The 14,630-nt window shown below is 40.1% G+C and overlaps 1 protein-coding gene across 9 annotated transcripts in view; it reads right to left on the bottom strand.

Moving 5' to 3' along the window:
- The window catches only part of Magt1 (magnesium transporter 1), a 91,785-nt gene that overhangs the window by 40,251 nt on the left and 36,904 nt on the right, over positions 1–14,630 (bottom strand). For 8 of the 9 annotated variants that reach the window (XM_050130465.1, XM_050130461.1, XM_050130460.1 and 5 more), the window contains 2 exons: positions 12,428–12,502; positions 5,516–5,606 (listed from right to left, as the gene is read on the bottom strand). In XM_050130465.1, coding sequence (XP_049986422.1) covers positions 5,516–5,606; positions 12,428–12,502 — 166 coding nt within the window. Of the gene's footprint in view, positions 1–34; positions 2,839–5,515; positions 5,607–12,427; positions 12,503–14,630 lie in introns of those variants that run through there. The other variant, XM_050130467.1, reaches the window with a different exon arrangement.

Below are 14,630 nucleotides of genomic sequence, written 5' to 3'. Positions count from 1 at the left end.
GAAAAGAAATGAATACAACGGGGAATCAAACACCTCAATTTAGATTGCAAAAGTTTATTGGTAGGAAGCAGTAAGCCAGACATTTGGTTATCTTTGCCATAACAATGTATCATTTTTGAACAGTATATTAAAAATCCATAATGAATTATATTTAAACCAGTACTAGAAAAGTAAATTAAGAATCTACTTAAGGCACTTCAGAAAAAAGCTAAATTTAAATTTTCCACAAAATTAACACTATTTTAAGCGGAGAAAATCTGCTTTCACAGATTTCAGCCCAAATGCGCCTTTCTTCATAATGAAGAATGTTGCTCTTAAACAAAGGAAACAGATAGAACACTGACTACGGGACATGACCTGGAGCTAGAGAGGTCACACAGCAGGAATACTGCCCAGTTCAACCTTACAAGTCAGGGCCTTGTCACGCAAGTTTCCTAAAAATCATAGCCTAAATCCATTTGGCAGAGACGAGTATAAAAATAGTGGATAAGAAATCAGAATCACTCAATTTATAAGGGGATCAACTGTATCCTCTTATTCATTGAATTTGTAACAACGACAGTAAAAACCCCACATAAACATTTCTTCAGGGCCAATGATGTCTTTCCACAAACCTTTGTTCATAGGACAGGGGCAGGCTATTACATGATCAATAGCATGAAACAGTCACAGTATCTTTTGTTTTGTCTCATTGTAGTTCAGGCTGGCCTTAAACATTATGCATCCACGGATGAACTTGAACTTCTGATCTTCCCACCTGTCTCCTGAGTGCGCTGGAATTACATGTACGCACCACCACATCTGGCTTATGTGATATAGTGAATCAAACCTAGGGCTTCCTGCATGTCAGGCAAGCACTGCATCAACTCAACCACATATCCATCTCTGTATCTTTTAAATATAATATTTCTAATATTCTTTACATTTTTTCACAGTTAAAATTCTCACTTACTGTGGTGCTGGGGATTAAACCCAGGGCCTAACACAGGCTAGCCAAGTGCTCTACCACTGAGCTACATTCCAACTCCACACTTTCATAACAGTGGCATTCCAATTACTCTTCATAACTCTGGTGGAGGTCAGAGTTAGACATATTATAACCATGACTTAGATATTCCTCATGGTTAGCCTATAGGGTTATTTCCATTATCACAGAAAAAGACGAAATTCAAACAAAATCTCTTCACAATTTTATTATGGACATATTTTTGAAATGAGGTGTGATATGATGCCACACTATGTGTCAAATTCTTGGACTTCAGGGCTCCTACATCGGCCACCAGGATAGCTAAGAGCAGAGACACATGCATACCACCATTCTTTGTATCCCTTATTTATGGGGGAAATAAAAGCTAAAATGATAGCAGAAAGCAGACTAGGGTCAATGGTACATGCCTATAATCCCAGCACTTGGGAAATTCAAGACCAACCAGAGCTATGTCTCAAAAAGGCAAAAACAAACAAAAATGACCAGGTTTCAAGAAACATTTTTTTTTTTTTAGAAAACAAACACACAAATAAAAACAAAAGCCAGACCAGGCTTCAAAAAGTACTTACTTAAAAATTAGCCCAGGTTTTAAAGAATATGTAATTTAAAAAACAAAAGATCAGGTTTCAAGGAACATTCTTTAAAAACAAACAAATAAAAATAACTCACAGAACAGGGCTCAAGAACTATTTTTTCGTGTGGCATTAAGGATTGAACCCAGAGTGTCACTCATGCTAGGCAAGCACTCTACCACTGAGCTACCACCTTAGTTTGAAAACATTTACACTTCATTGCCTTTTTCTCTTTCTTTTCTCTCCTTTTTTTTGTTTTTGGACACAGGGTCTCACTATGTAGCCCAGGCTAGCCATAAACTCAAAGATTTTAGCTTGTGTCTGCCACAAGCCTGGGAAAATGTTTCATTTCTATCCATAGGCAGTAATCAATATTACTTGATTTTCTTTTCCCATTCTAAGATAGTCCTTTCCACAAACACAACTCAGCTTATTTTTCTGTTAGGTAAAAATGAGATTGACAATGTCTAACTAACATACACAAACATCTGAGACCATTTATAACTTATAGTGATTTTAGGCAACACATTATTATTATTAAAGAAGGGCCACTTTAAATAAAACTAGAAACAGAATGAATCAGAAATCTTTCCATGTACAAGGTAGTTAGAGCGCACTCATGCAAAAATCATAGTTTTATAGTTAGAGGTACTTCTAAATGTATAAAAGAGGCATATGTAGCTCTGATTTCAGCAGGAAAGACACAGGAAGAAGACAGATTTATCTTTCCAAAGGCTACACAGTCCATTTTCAGAGGTTCAAATAGTGCATATGATATCTTGGTCCAAGAGGAAAGATGTAAATCATACCCATCTGCACAAAGGAAAACTAATGGTGGCTTCCAGATGCAGTTGTTTGTAACAGGCAGAGGTGGAAATTCCTGCTCAGAACTTTCCATCCCCAGCCTTGGATAAGATAAAATCAGATGACGAAAAGTTAACTAAAGTAGTTTTGACGTTTGCTCTATGTAAAATGAAGTAGTAGTTTTAAATTTTATAAAGTACCTAATTCTACAAAAATCAAATGTTTCATAAGTTCACAGGGAAGGGAAGGTTAAAAGGAGAATAATCCCAAATACTTCATGATCTCACAATTGCTTGTTAAGGCACTACACATCTTTGGTTAAATGATTAACTATTTAAATCACTTGACAAAAAAGAGGTAATATAAAATACATGAATTCCATTCTTCTTCAAACACCACATATGTCTTATTTTTCAGTTCCCTTTATTATCACAGTCTATGTGTCTCTAGAATCCTCTTTAACTCATCAGAAAGCTGAAACAAAAAAATATAAAAATACATTAGACTCTGATAGAAAAGTAAGTTTTACTTCTTACAAATACATAGTATGTTGATTTTAATATATGGACCATGACCTGAGTATCAAAAAAAAAAGAAACACTAAAAGATCCAGTAGTCTTCTTTTTTTGAGACGGTGTCTCATATAGTCCATGTTGGCCTCAAATTCATTATGTGGCCAAGATAAACCAGATCTGATCCTGTCTCTGTCTGCGAGTGCTGGAGTATAGGTCTACAATACTATATGGCTCAGTATTCACAGTGGTATACTGTAGGATGATATATTAAAACAGAAATTATGGAAGCTGGAGTAATGGCTCAGCAGGTAAGAGCACTTACAGCTTTTGGTAGAGGACTTAGGTTCAATTCCCAGCACCCACATGGCAACTCACAACCTGCTGGTAACTCCAGTTTCAGAGGCCCCAAAACCCTTCTGACCTCTGTGGGCACCAGGCATGCACTTGCTACACATACATATATACATGCAGGTAAAACACTCATATACACAGAAATAAATCTTTAAAAAATAAAAATTTATGTTAACCAATACTCAGATTATAAACCAACACATTCTATTCGCCATTTCAGTTACCTGTAACAGCAAAAGTCAAGAACCTATGATATAACAATTTCCTCCCCTAAGCCACAGGGATCTCTATGAACATTTGAAACTATGTGGCTATTTCCTTTTTTTTTTTTTTGTTTGGTTTTGGCTTTTGGTTTTTTTGAGACAGGGTTTCTCTGTGGCTTTGGAGCCTGTTCTGGAACTAGCTCTTGTAGACCAGGCTGGCCTCAATCCCCTCTGTTTTTTTAAAGATTTACTGTTATTCATTTTAATTATGTGTATGTATGTGTCTGCGTGTAAGTATGTGGGCATGAGTGCAAGTGCCCTCGGAGGCCAGAGGCACCGAGTTCCACATGGCTGTGAGCCACCTGACATGACAGAGGTGTGGGGAAACACCTGTAGATCCAGCTCCAGAAGATACCCCTTCTTTTTTTTTTTTTTTTTTTTTTTTTTTTTTTTTTTTGGTTTTTCGAGACAGGGTTTCTCTGTGGTTTTGGAGCCTGTCCTGGAACTCGCTCTTGTAGACCAGGCTGGTCTCGAACTCACAGAGATCCGCCTGCCTCTGCCTCCCGAGTGCTGGGATTAAAGGCGTGCGCCACCACCGCTGGGCAAGATACCCCTTCTTAAAACACAGATACACACCAATGAAACAAACAAAAAACAAAGGGGCCAGAGAGATGGTTCAGTGATTAAGAGTGCTTGCTGCTTTCCTGTAGGACCTGAGTTCAGTTTCTAGTAACCACATAGAGTGGTTTGTAACCCCAACTCCAGGAAAAATGATGTCCTTTTCTGGCCTCTGCACACATGTAGCATATATATTCTCTCATACACACAAAGAAAAAAAATTAAAAAAAAACTCACAAAGCTGGGTAGTGGTGGCAGCTCACACCTTTGATCCCAGCACTCAGGAGGCAGAGGCACGTAAATCTCTGTGAGTTTGAGGCCAGCCTAGTCTACAAAGTGAGTTCCAGGACGGCCAAAGCTACACAGATAGGTCCTATATTGAACAAACAAACAAAAAACTCACAAACAACACTCCTTGTAACCCCACAAAAGAAATCACCACATAGCTGGGCATGTTGATACACACCTTTATTTCTAGCACTGGGAGGCAAAGACAGGCAGATTTCTGTGATTTGGAGGTTAGCCTCATTTATATAGTGAGATCCTGTCTCAAAAACAAAGGGAGAGGGGCTGGAGAGATGGCTCAGAAGTTAAGAGCATTGTCTGCTCTTCCAAAGGTCCTGAGTTCAATTCCCAGCAACCACATGGTGGCTCACAACCATCTGTAATGGGGTCTGGTGCCCTCTTCTGGCCTGCAGGCATACACACAGAATATTGTATATATAATAAATAAATAGATATTTAAAAAAAAACAAAGGGAGAGAGAGAGAGAGAGACAGAGACAGAGACAGAGAGAGAGAGGAGAGAGAGAAGACCACACAAACCAGGCCAGGGGAGGGAGAGAGGGAGAGAGAGAACACAAACCAAGCCAGGGGAGGTACATGCCCCTGGTGGCACTTGGGATGCACTGCTGCCAAATTAATAGGCAGTGTGGTCTACATGAGATACAAGTCAGTGAGGGATAAATTGTAGAACCCTGTCTCAAAAAATACCACCAATACGTAAAACACACAAAGGAAGTGAACCCCTCCAAAAGGCTGAGTATGGTAGTGTATGCCTATAATTCCAGAACTTGGGTGATAGAGACACAAGGATCAGGAGTTAAAGGCTAGCCTGGGGTAGATGAGATCCTGTTGCATAAAAAACAAAACAAAATAGAAACAAAAAAGTAGACTCCAGGAGACTTTTCAAAATGAAGGAATAAAAAGCTAAGCAATAAAATATTATAGGCTGGGCCGTAGTGATGTGCACCTTTAATCCCCAGCCGTTGGGAGTCAGAGACAGGTGGATCTCAGTGAGTTCAAGGCTAGTCTGGTCTACAGAGTGAGTTCCAGGACAGTCGGGGCTACACAGAGAGACCCTGTCTCATAAAAAAAGAAAAAACAAAACAACAAAATGGAAAACTAAAATATTATAAAGCAACACTAACTAACCATTGTAAGTATAAGTAAAATAAGAATATACCTGTATGGATAGCCATGGTATTTTGATCGAAAGATAGAGAGCATCCAACTGAAGAATAGCACAACAAGTCCGATTCCAGCTACACACATCACTGTGAGAAAAGAAGAGAGTAAAACCATCAGGTTGCACCTAGTAAATCACCAGTACAGTGTAGGCTGCACACTTCCAAACAGGAAAACTGACTAAGAAACAGCTTTCCCAAAGATTTAAGCCCCAATTTTAGAGACAGGATTTATCGTTTTAATATGGATTCTGAAGACAAGGGCTAGGAGGAAGAGGGTTATGGGAAGAATCTAAGGCACTTTTTTTTTGTTTGTTTTTTTGAAACAGGATTTCTCTGTAGCTTTGGAGTCTGTCCTGGAATTAACTCTGTAGACCAGGCTGACCTTGAACTCACAAATATTTGCCAGCCTCTGCCTTGGAAGTGCTAGGATTGAAGGCATGTCCCACCATTACCCGACATCTTGTTTTTTAAGATAGTCTCACTAGCTGGGCAGTGGTGGTGCTGAGGCAGGTGGATCTCTACAAGTTTGAGGTCAGTCTGTTTTAAAGAGAGTGAGTTCCAGGACAGCCAGGGCTACACAGAGAAACCTTATCTTGAAAAAACAAAACCAACAACAAAAAAGGTAGTCTCACTACATAGTCCTGGCTGGCTTAGAATATACAAAGGGCATGCTTTCATCTGAACTCTCCACGTAGACCAGGGTGACCTTGAACTGCTGACTATATTTTATCTCCCCGAGTGTTGAATTACACGTGTGCTCAACCACACACGGCCCTTTGCTTTTAAGATTTACTTATTTTATAATACTTAATTATACATCTGTGCTTGTCTATGTATCTGCTGGAGGTATTACTATCCCTGATTTCAAGCTCTACTATATAGCTATAGTAATAAAAAAAACCAGCATGGTATTGGCATAAAATCAGACAGGTGGATCAATGGAATGTAATCAAAGACCCTGATGTAAATTCACATGCCTGTGGACACCTCATTTTTTGTTTGTTTTTTTGAGACAGTTGTCCTGGAACTCACTCTGTAGACTAGACTGACCTCAAATTCACAGAGATCCACCTACCTCTGCTTCCTGAGTGCTGGGATTAAAGGTGTATGCCAACCAGTGCCAGGCCAAGACACCTGACTTTTTATAAAAGGATCAAAATTATTCAATGGAAAAAAGAAAATACCTTCAACAAATGGTGCTGGTCATACTGGATGTCTGCATGTAGAAGAATGCAAATAGATTTACCACCCTGCACAAAACTCAAGTCCAAGTGGATAAAAGACCTCAAAATAAAACTAGCCACACTGATCCTGATAGAAGAGAAAGGGGGGAGTAGCTTGAACACATTGACACAGAAAACAACTTCCTGAATAGAACACCAATACTGTAGACACTAAAATCAAAAGATAATAAATGGAACCCATGAAACTGAAATGCTTTTGTTATGCAAAGGACACCATCACTGGACCAAATCAGCAGCTTATAGAATGGGAAAAGATTTTCTCCAATGCCACATCAGATAGAGGGCTAATATCCAAAATATATAAAGAACTAAAGAAATTAGATATCAATAAAACAAATAATCCAATTTTTAAAATGGGGTGTCCCACCTGGTCCCACAGCCATTCAATCCCAAAGAAACACACAAAGTCTTATATTAATTATGTTTGGCCTATTAGCTCAGGCTTGTTATCAACTAGTTCTTTTTATTTTAATGTATAGCCCAGGCTGGCCTTGAACTCCTGATCCTCCTGCCTCTGCCTCCTTCAGCAAATCCTACCGGTAGTTCTTACAATTTAAATTCATTCCTAATTCTTGTCTATGTTTAGCCATGTGGCTTGGTACCTTTTATCAGTACAGCATTGTCATCTTGCTTCCTCTGCATCTGGGTGGCAACTAACTCTGCCTTTCCTCTTCCCAGAATTCTCTTAGTCTGGTTGCCCTGCCTATACTTCCTGCCTGGCAACTAGCCAATCAGCATTTTATTAAACAAATACGAGTGACAAATTTTTACCAAGTACAAAAGCATTATCCCACAGCAATTGGGTACAATGTAAACAGAGAATTCTCAGTAGAGGAACAAAATGGCCAAGAAACAAATACTCAAAATCTGTAGTCATCAAGGATATACACCTCAAAACTACTCTGAAATTCCATCTTACACCTGTCAGAGTAGCTAAGATCAAACATGAATGATAGCTTATGCTGGAGAGGATGTGGAATAAGGGGAACACTCATCCATTGCTGGTGGAAATGCAAACTTGTACAGCCACTATGAAAATCAATAGGGGGCTGGAGAGATGGCTCAGAGGTTAAGAGCACTGGCTGCTCTTCCAGAGGTCCTGAGTTCAATTCCCAGCAACCACATGGTGGCTCACAACCATCTGTACTGAGATCTAGCACCCTCCTCTGGCGTGCGGGCATACATTGAGGCAGAATATTGTATACATAATAAATAAATAAATCTTTAAAAAAAAAAGAGAATCAATATAGTGGTTTATTACAAAATTGGGAATTGATCTACTTCCAGACCCAGCTATACTAGTTACATATATCCCCAAAGGGGATTCCATCCTATCATAAGGACAACTGCTCAATTATGTTCATAGCAGCTTTATTTATAATAGCCAGAAACTGGAAACAAACTTAGATGTCCCTCAACTAAAGAATAGATGAATTAGATGTGGTACATTTACAAAATGGAGTATTACTCAGCTGTTAAAAAATAACCATAAAATTTGCAAGGAAATGAAAGAAAGTAGGAATAGAAAAAAATCAGCTGGGAGGTAGTAGCATACACCTTGGGAGAATCTCTTTGAGTTTGAGGTCAGCCTGGTCTATAGAGCGAGTTCCAGGATAGCTAAAGCTACAGAGAAACCCTGTTTCAAAAAAAACAAAAAACAAAAAATAGAAAAAAAAATCATCCTGAGGCAACCTAGACCCAGAAAGGCAAACATGGTATGTATTCACTCATAAGTGGGTGTTAGCTGTTAAGTAAATGAAAATCGGGCTATAATCCACAGACCCAGAAGTGCTAAGTAATAAGGAGGGCTTATATAATAAGTAAAAGGGGGATGCATGTATATCCCTGGGAAGGGGAAATAGATTTATTGGGTGGACTGGGGGTGGGTGGTGATGGGTACTGGAGGAATCAGATGTGGTGGGGGTGGGGGTGATGGAGGAAGAGTACTAGGAGAGATGACTGGAATTGGAGGGATTTTGGTTGCATGTGAAATATGGAAACTAAGTTCAGTAGAAATTCCAGGATTCTACGAAGATGACCTCACGGAGGACCTGTAGTAAAGGAGGATACAGAGCCTGATCTGGCCATCTTCTTTAACTGTGGCAAGGCTTTCAGAGGTGGGACTGGGACAACAACCCAGCCACAAAACCTTCTATCTATAGTCTGTCTATCCTGCTTGTAAGACGTACTGGGGCAATGGAGGCACAGAACTTGTGGGAGTGGCCAACCAATGACTTGTCTAATCTGAGGTCCACAGCCTGGGAGAGAGTCCATGCCCAACACCTGGATGACCAGGAACTAGAGGCTGGATAGCCCAGGGACCGATTTTAGAAAAATATTAATAAAATGATTACTAACAATATCCTTCTATATTCGTATATCACTGCTTACCCCAATCATCATCAAAGAGGCTACCACTGACAGCTGATGGGAGCAAATGCTGAGACCCACAGCTGAACATTAGGCAGAGAGAGAGCCCAAAATGGAGATCTCCACTGGATCCCTCTCCTTTGAGCTTGGGAAACCCCAAGGAAGAGGAGGAAGAAGAAATGTAGGAGGGGGTTCAAAGACACCGGGAGAACATGGCCTACAAACTTCAACTAAATAGGAATCATAGGGGCTCACAGAGACTGAAGTGGCATGATTTTGAACTAGGTCCTCTGCATATATGTTTGTTAAGTTGGTGTTTTTATGAGACTCCTAACAGTGGGGGTAGGAGTGTCTCTAACTTTTTTTTACCTGCTCTTGGGAGCCTTTTCCTCCTACTGAGTTGCCTCATCCAGCTTTGATATGTGGGTTTGTGCCTATTGTTGTTATTCTTTTGGTCCCTGCCCCTTTCCACCCATTCCCAGCGACCTCTGATCTCTCATCGTCATCCTGAAGCTCTTCTTTTGCTGCCCTCCCTTCCTGGAGCACGTGTGTTCCCCACTTCTCCCTTCTTTTCTTTCTCTCTCTCTCCCTCTCCCTCTCTTCTTTAATAAATGTTTATGGCTATTTTCTGTGTCTATGTGTCTTTTACCCGCCACCACCTAGTGCAATTTACACTCGCTCGCTTGGCTCTCCTGGTGGCCTGGGCGGGAAACTGCAGCCGCTTGGCTCTCCCCGGACCCGCCGCAGGTTGACCCTGCCTGCTCGCTGCATGACAGGGGCCGCCTGCCCGGGATGGGCCACTGCTCATAAGCCCGGGGATCTTGCAGGGACCCACAACCATCTCTGCCGGGCTGGCAGCTGCTCCGCGAACATTTTAAGAATAAAACTTATGGTATTTTGCTATGCTGTGTTTGGTAGGTATTCTTGGGAGGCATGCTCTTTCTGAAGGGAAACAGAGGAGGAGTGGATCTGGGGTTAGGGGACGTGGCAGAGGTAACAGGAAAAATGGAGGGAGGGGAAACGGGTTGGACATATTAAAAACAAAATTTAAAAAGTAAAAAAAAAAACAACTAAAAATAAATCATGATTGGGCCAACAAGGTGGTTCAATAAGAGAAGGTGTTTGCTGCCAAGCCTGACTATATGAATTTGAGCCCCAAAACCCACACAACACAGTAGGACAGAATGGACTCCTACAAGTTGTCCTTTGACTTCAACATCCATGTTGTGTCGTGTTCACACACATTCACATGCATGCATACACACACGCAGAGGAAATAATGAAAATACTTTTAAAAATCTAGAAAATTAAAATATCATACATGTATTATATATTAAATGGTTAATAACTATCTATTCTTCTTGTAACAGGGTGTTTTATATTTTTTGAGACAGGGTCTTACTATATAGCAGTGAATGGCCTGGAAGTTGCTTTGTAGACCAAACTGGCCTCAAACTCACACCTGCCTCCTAATTGCTGGGATTATAGGTATGCACCACCATGTTTGGCAAAAGTAGCTGTCAAATCAGAAATCTAATATACTCATCTTTTTACAGAAAATAAATATTATCTATGATAATTTTAAGAAATTATATTGTAGGCATCTTCCAATGTGTATCTGTTTGATAGAGGGTCTTGTTATTTGAGATGACTTCAAACTCACTATATAGCAAATAATAACCTTGCATTCCTTATTCTTTCTGTTTCCACCTCCCAAGTGCTTGGATTGCACCTTGTACAGACTTTTTGTTTATGAGTCACGGTTTTACTACATAGTACAGGAAAGCCTGAATTGGCAGCAATTCTCTTGTCTCAGTCTGGCATGCTGGGATTATAGACTATGCTGCCACACTCAACAATATGCAAATGTTCTAAAGCATAAAAAGCAGATGCAGCCTGGGGTTCAAGACCTTATTAGTGATTTTCTTAGGCCTGACGTCCCAAGTTTTAGAATTACAGGTGTTTGCTGCCACTCCCCATCTAAGGTTTTTATTTTGTTTGAAAGAAAGGTCTTCAACATATAGCCCTGTCTGGCCCAGAACTTGCATCGATTTTACTTCTGCCTCCCAAGTGTTTAATTTTTTTTTTTTTTTGGATTTTTCGAGACAGGGTTTCTCTGTAGTTTTTTATTTATTTATTTATCTATTTATCTATCTATCTATCTATCTATCTATCTATCTATCTATCTATTTATTTATTTTTGGTTCCTTTCCTGGAACTAGCTCTTGTAGACCAGGCTGGCCTCGAACTCACAGAGATCTGCCTGCCTCTGCCTCCCAAGTGCTGGGATTAAAGGGGTGAGCCACCACCACCCGGCTCCAAGTGTTTAATATTTAAAGTGAGTATAAGACTCAAACACACACACACACACACACACACCACTTCTGTACTATTGGTGATCTTGTCTGTGAAGGACAATCACTCCACCATAGAGCTCTATCCCCAGGCCTGCCCATAGTTTTTTCCTGTTGTTTTGTTTTGGTATATTGAAGATTGAATCTAGAGCCCAGTATACTCTAGGCAAGTACTCTACAACAGAGTTAGTTACATGCCCAGTCCCCTTTTTACTTTTGAGACAGGGTCTTACTAAGTTGCTGTTTGAGTTCCATCTCATTTTATAGACCAGTTAGGCCTTGAACTTGCAATCCTCCTACCTCACCCTCCTGAATGTATGGAATTATGGGCCAGTAGCATCAAGTCTGGTTCCTACGTATATAGTTTTTAAAATGTGTTTTATAGATGGGGCAGGGTAAGTGGCTCATTGGTAAATCCTAATACTTGAAAGGTGGAGACAAGAGGATCAGAAAATCAAGGTCAGTCAGTTCAAAACTGATCTAGGCTGTATGAGACCCTGTCTCAAATAAATAAATACACAAATAAATAAATAAATAAAACCCCAGGTGTTCTTATGGTTTTTCATTTGCTTTTATTTTAGTATTAGTTTTATGAGACAGGGCCCTGGCTGTCCTGGAACTTGGTCTGTAGACCAGGCTGGCCTCAAATTCACAGAGATCCACCTGCCTCGGCCTCCCAAGTGCCAGGATTAAAGGTGTGCGCTATCATTGCCTGGCTACAAGATGTTCTTATGAGTGAAATGAGGAACACAGAGGAGGTTGAGGCAAGAGGATTGGAAGTTCAAGGTCATTTTGGCCACATAACATAGTTATCTCAAAATAAAAAACAACTGATCAAATAAAAAAGTGTAAAGAAATAGATTATAAAGGGAAAATTAACTAGAGAGGCTTTTTTTTTTGCATTAAAGGCAGAATTGGAACACCGTGACACATGACTTACTCCTTCGCTTCCCAATATCCATGTCGGAGGTAGCAGCTTCACATAAAAGCACCATGCCTAAGGTAACCCCGCCATCTTAGAAAAACTGTTTAAGGAGAAATTCATATAAGCCACAAAAGATATACCACTTTCCTATTCCCAGTTTCTCATGAAGAAAATAAGATGAATTTATAAACCTTCAATTTTTTATTTTAAAACAGTAACCAAAACACTCTTATATTGCACAGTGTTAATTACTATAAAGATTAAATTGAAAAGTAAGGTTAAACCAGGCATTTGGTAAAGCAAGGCCAGCCTGGGCTATATAAGACTCTTGTCTAAAAAAGAAAAAACAAAATAAAACAAACCCTGGCCCCATGCACCTGGTAAGGTGGTACATTTAATCCCAGCATTTGGGAGGCAAAGGCATGCACATCTCTGTGAGTTCAAAGTCAGTCTGGTTTATATAGCACAGGCCATCCAGTGCTACAGAGTGAGACCCTGTCTTAAAGAAACAAAATAAATGAACACCCCAAACTGGTACCCCCCCAAAAGAATTAAAGTTGAAAATACTTCAGTTTTGTAAAGTCAAATGTAATTTTAAAAAAATCCCAGCTATGCTTGGTGGTAGTGATACACGCCTTTAATTCCAGCACTTGCTAGGCAAAGGGAGACAGATCTCTGTGAGACCAAGGCCAGCCTGGTCTACAGAGGAAGTTTCAGGACAGCCAGGGCCACAGAGAAAAATCCTGTCTCAAAAAAGCAAAACAAAACAAAAACAGCAACCACAAAAAATTCCACCTATATATAAAATCAGCTTTTTGGATATCATACCTTAAAACAAACTGCCTGATCACAACAGTTTTCCAACTTCATACACACTACAAAATACTAAATAGTCACTGTTATCAATTTAACACCCCTGAAAAGGGCATACTTGAAATACAAACCATTTAAGACAATAGCAACTCACTTTTAAATATTTATTTATTTATTTATTATGTATACAATATTCTTTCTACGTGTATGCCTACAGGCCAGAAGAGGGCACCAGACCTCATTACAGATGGTTGTGAGCCACCATGTGGTTGCTGGGAATTGAACTCAGGACCTTTGGAAGAGCAGGCAATGCTCTTAACCGCTGAGCCATCTCTCCAGCCCAGCAACTCACTTTTAATAGAAAATAATCTCAAAAACTTCTTCAGATTTTCAACAAATAACATTTGGAGTACTAATTATGACTCAGATACTCAATTTTGTCTTATTCTAATGAAAAAGGAAAATCCCTCATGTAATAACAGTAGCTATATAATTCAGAATGGAAATACTACTGCAAACAAAAAGCACATCACATGGTTGAATAATGAAATGAGCAGTATCAGTGCCTATGTTCTAGCAGAAAAGAGACCATCACCTGTACTTTTGTGAGGACTAGGAATGGTCACACACTGCTAATTATGTACATGATGCACACTGCATGCTACTGCATGTGGCTGTAATTAAGTCAGGTGTTCTAATGAAGCTCTGTAACTGACTACATTCATCTCTTCATTACCATCTTGTGTTCTCTCGTAAACAGCCTCCTGTTAGGAACGACTGTTCATTTTCCATGTTTTTAATTAATCTGTGTGTGTGTGTGTGTGTGTGTGTGTGTGAGACAGTGTACCTGTTTGCTCTTACGTCACAGCAGATGTGTAGAGGTTAGAAGACAACTGGCAGAAATTGGTTCTTTCCTTCAACCATATTGGTCCTGGAGTGTCACGGCCACCCTCGACCCGCAAGGAAGACGCGCGACACATCGGAGCTCTTCCCACTGCAGTTTATTCCAGGACTTTATTCACTTTCTCTCTCTCCTTCCTCTCTCTCCCTGGGCAAACCTCTCCCAGCCCTTAAGTAGGCATGGGCTGCCAACTCTGAACTGCCAGGTGGGCACTGCCCATAGGTTCACGCATATGCAGGTAGCTGATAATCATTGCGTGATCATAGCATAGGTCAGGCCTTAGCCATCTCAGGAGTTGATTATACATTTCCATCAGGTGTGATACCATGCAGTTCGCTACACTGGAGATCCAACTTGGGTTGTCAGGGTGGGTAAGTAGGCACCCTGCTTGAGCCTTCGTTCCAGCCCAATGCTATTTTTGGTTTTGTTTTTTTATTTAATCTATTCAGCCAACATTTTTCCTTTTACTTACTGTGGCTCTTATATCTAGGTTTTCTCTGAAGG

Source organism: Alexandromys fortis, unplaced genomic scaffold (assembly GCF_014885135.2).
Source record: "Alexandromys fortis isolate MF-2015 unplaced genomic scaffold, M_Fortis_MF-2015_v1.1 scaffold_326, whole genome shotgun sequence".
Classification (NCBI taxonomy): Eukaryota; Metazoa; Chordata; class Mammalia; order Rodentia; family Cricetidae; genus Alexandromys; species Alexandromys fortis.
The sequence above is the reverse complement of the archived record's forward strand: the minus strand, read 5'-3'. Positions and strand labels throughout refer to the sequence as shown.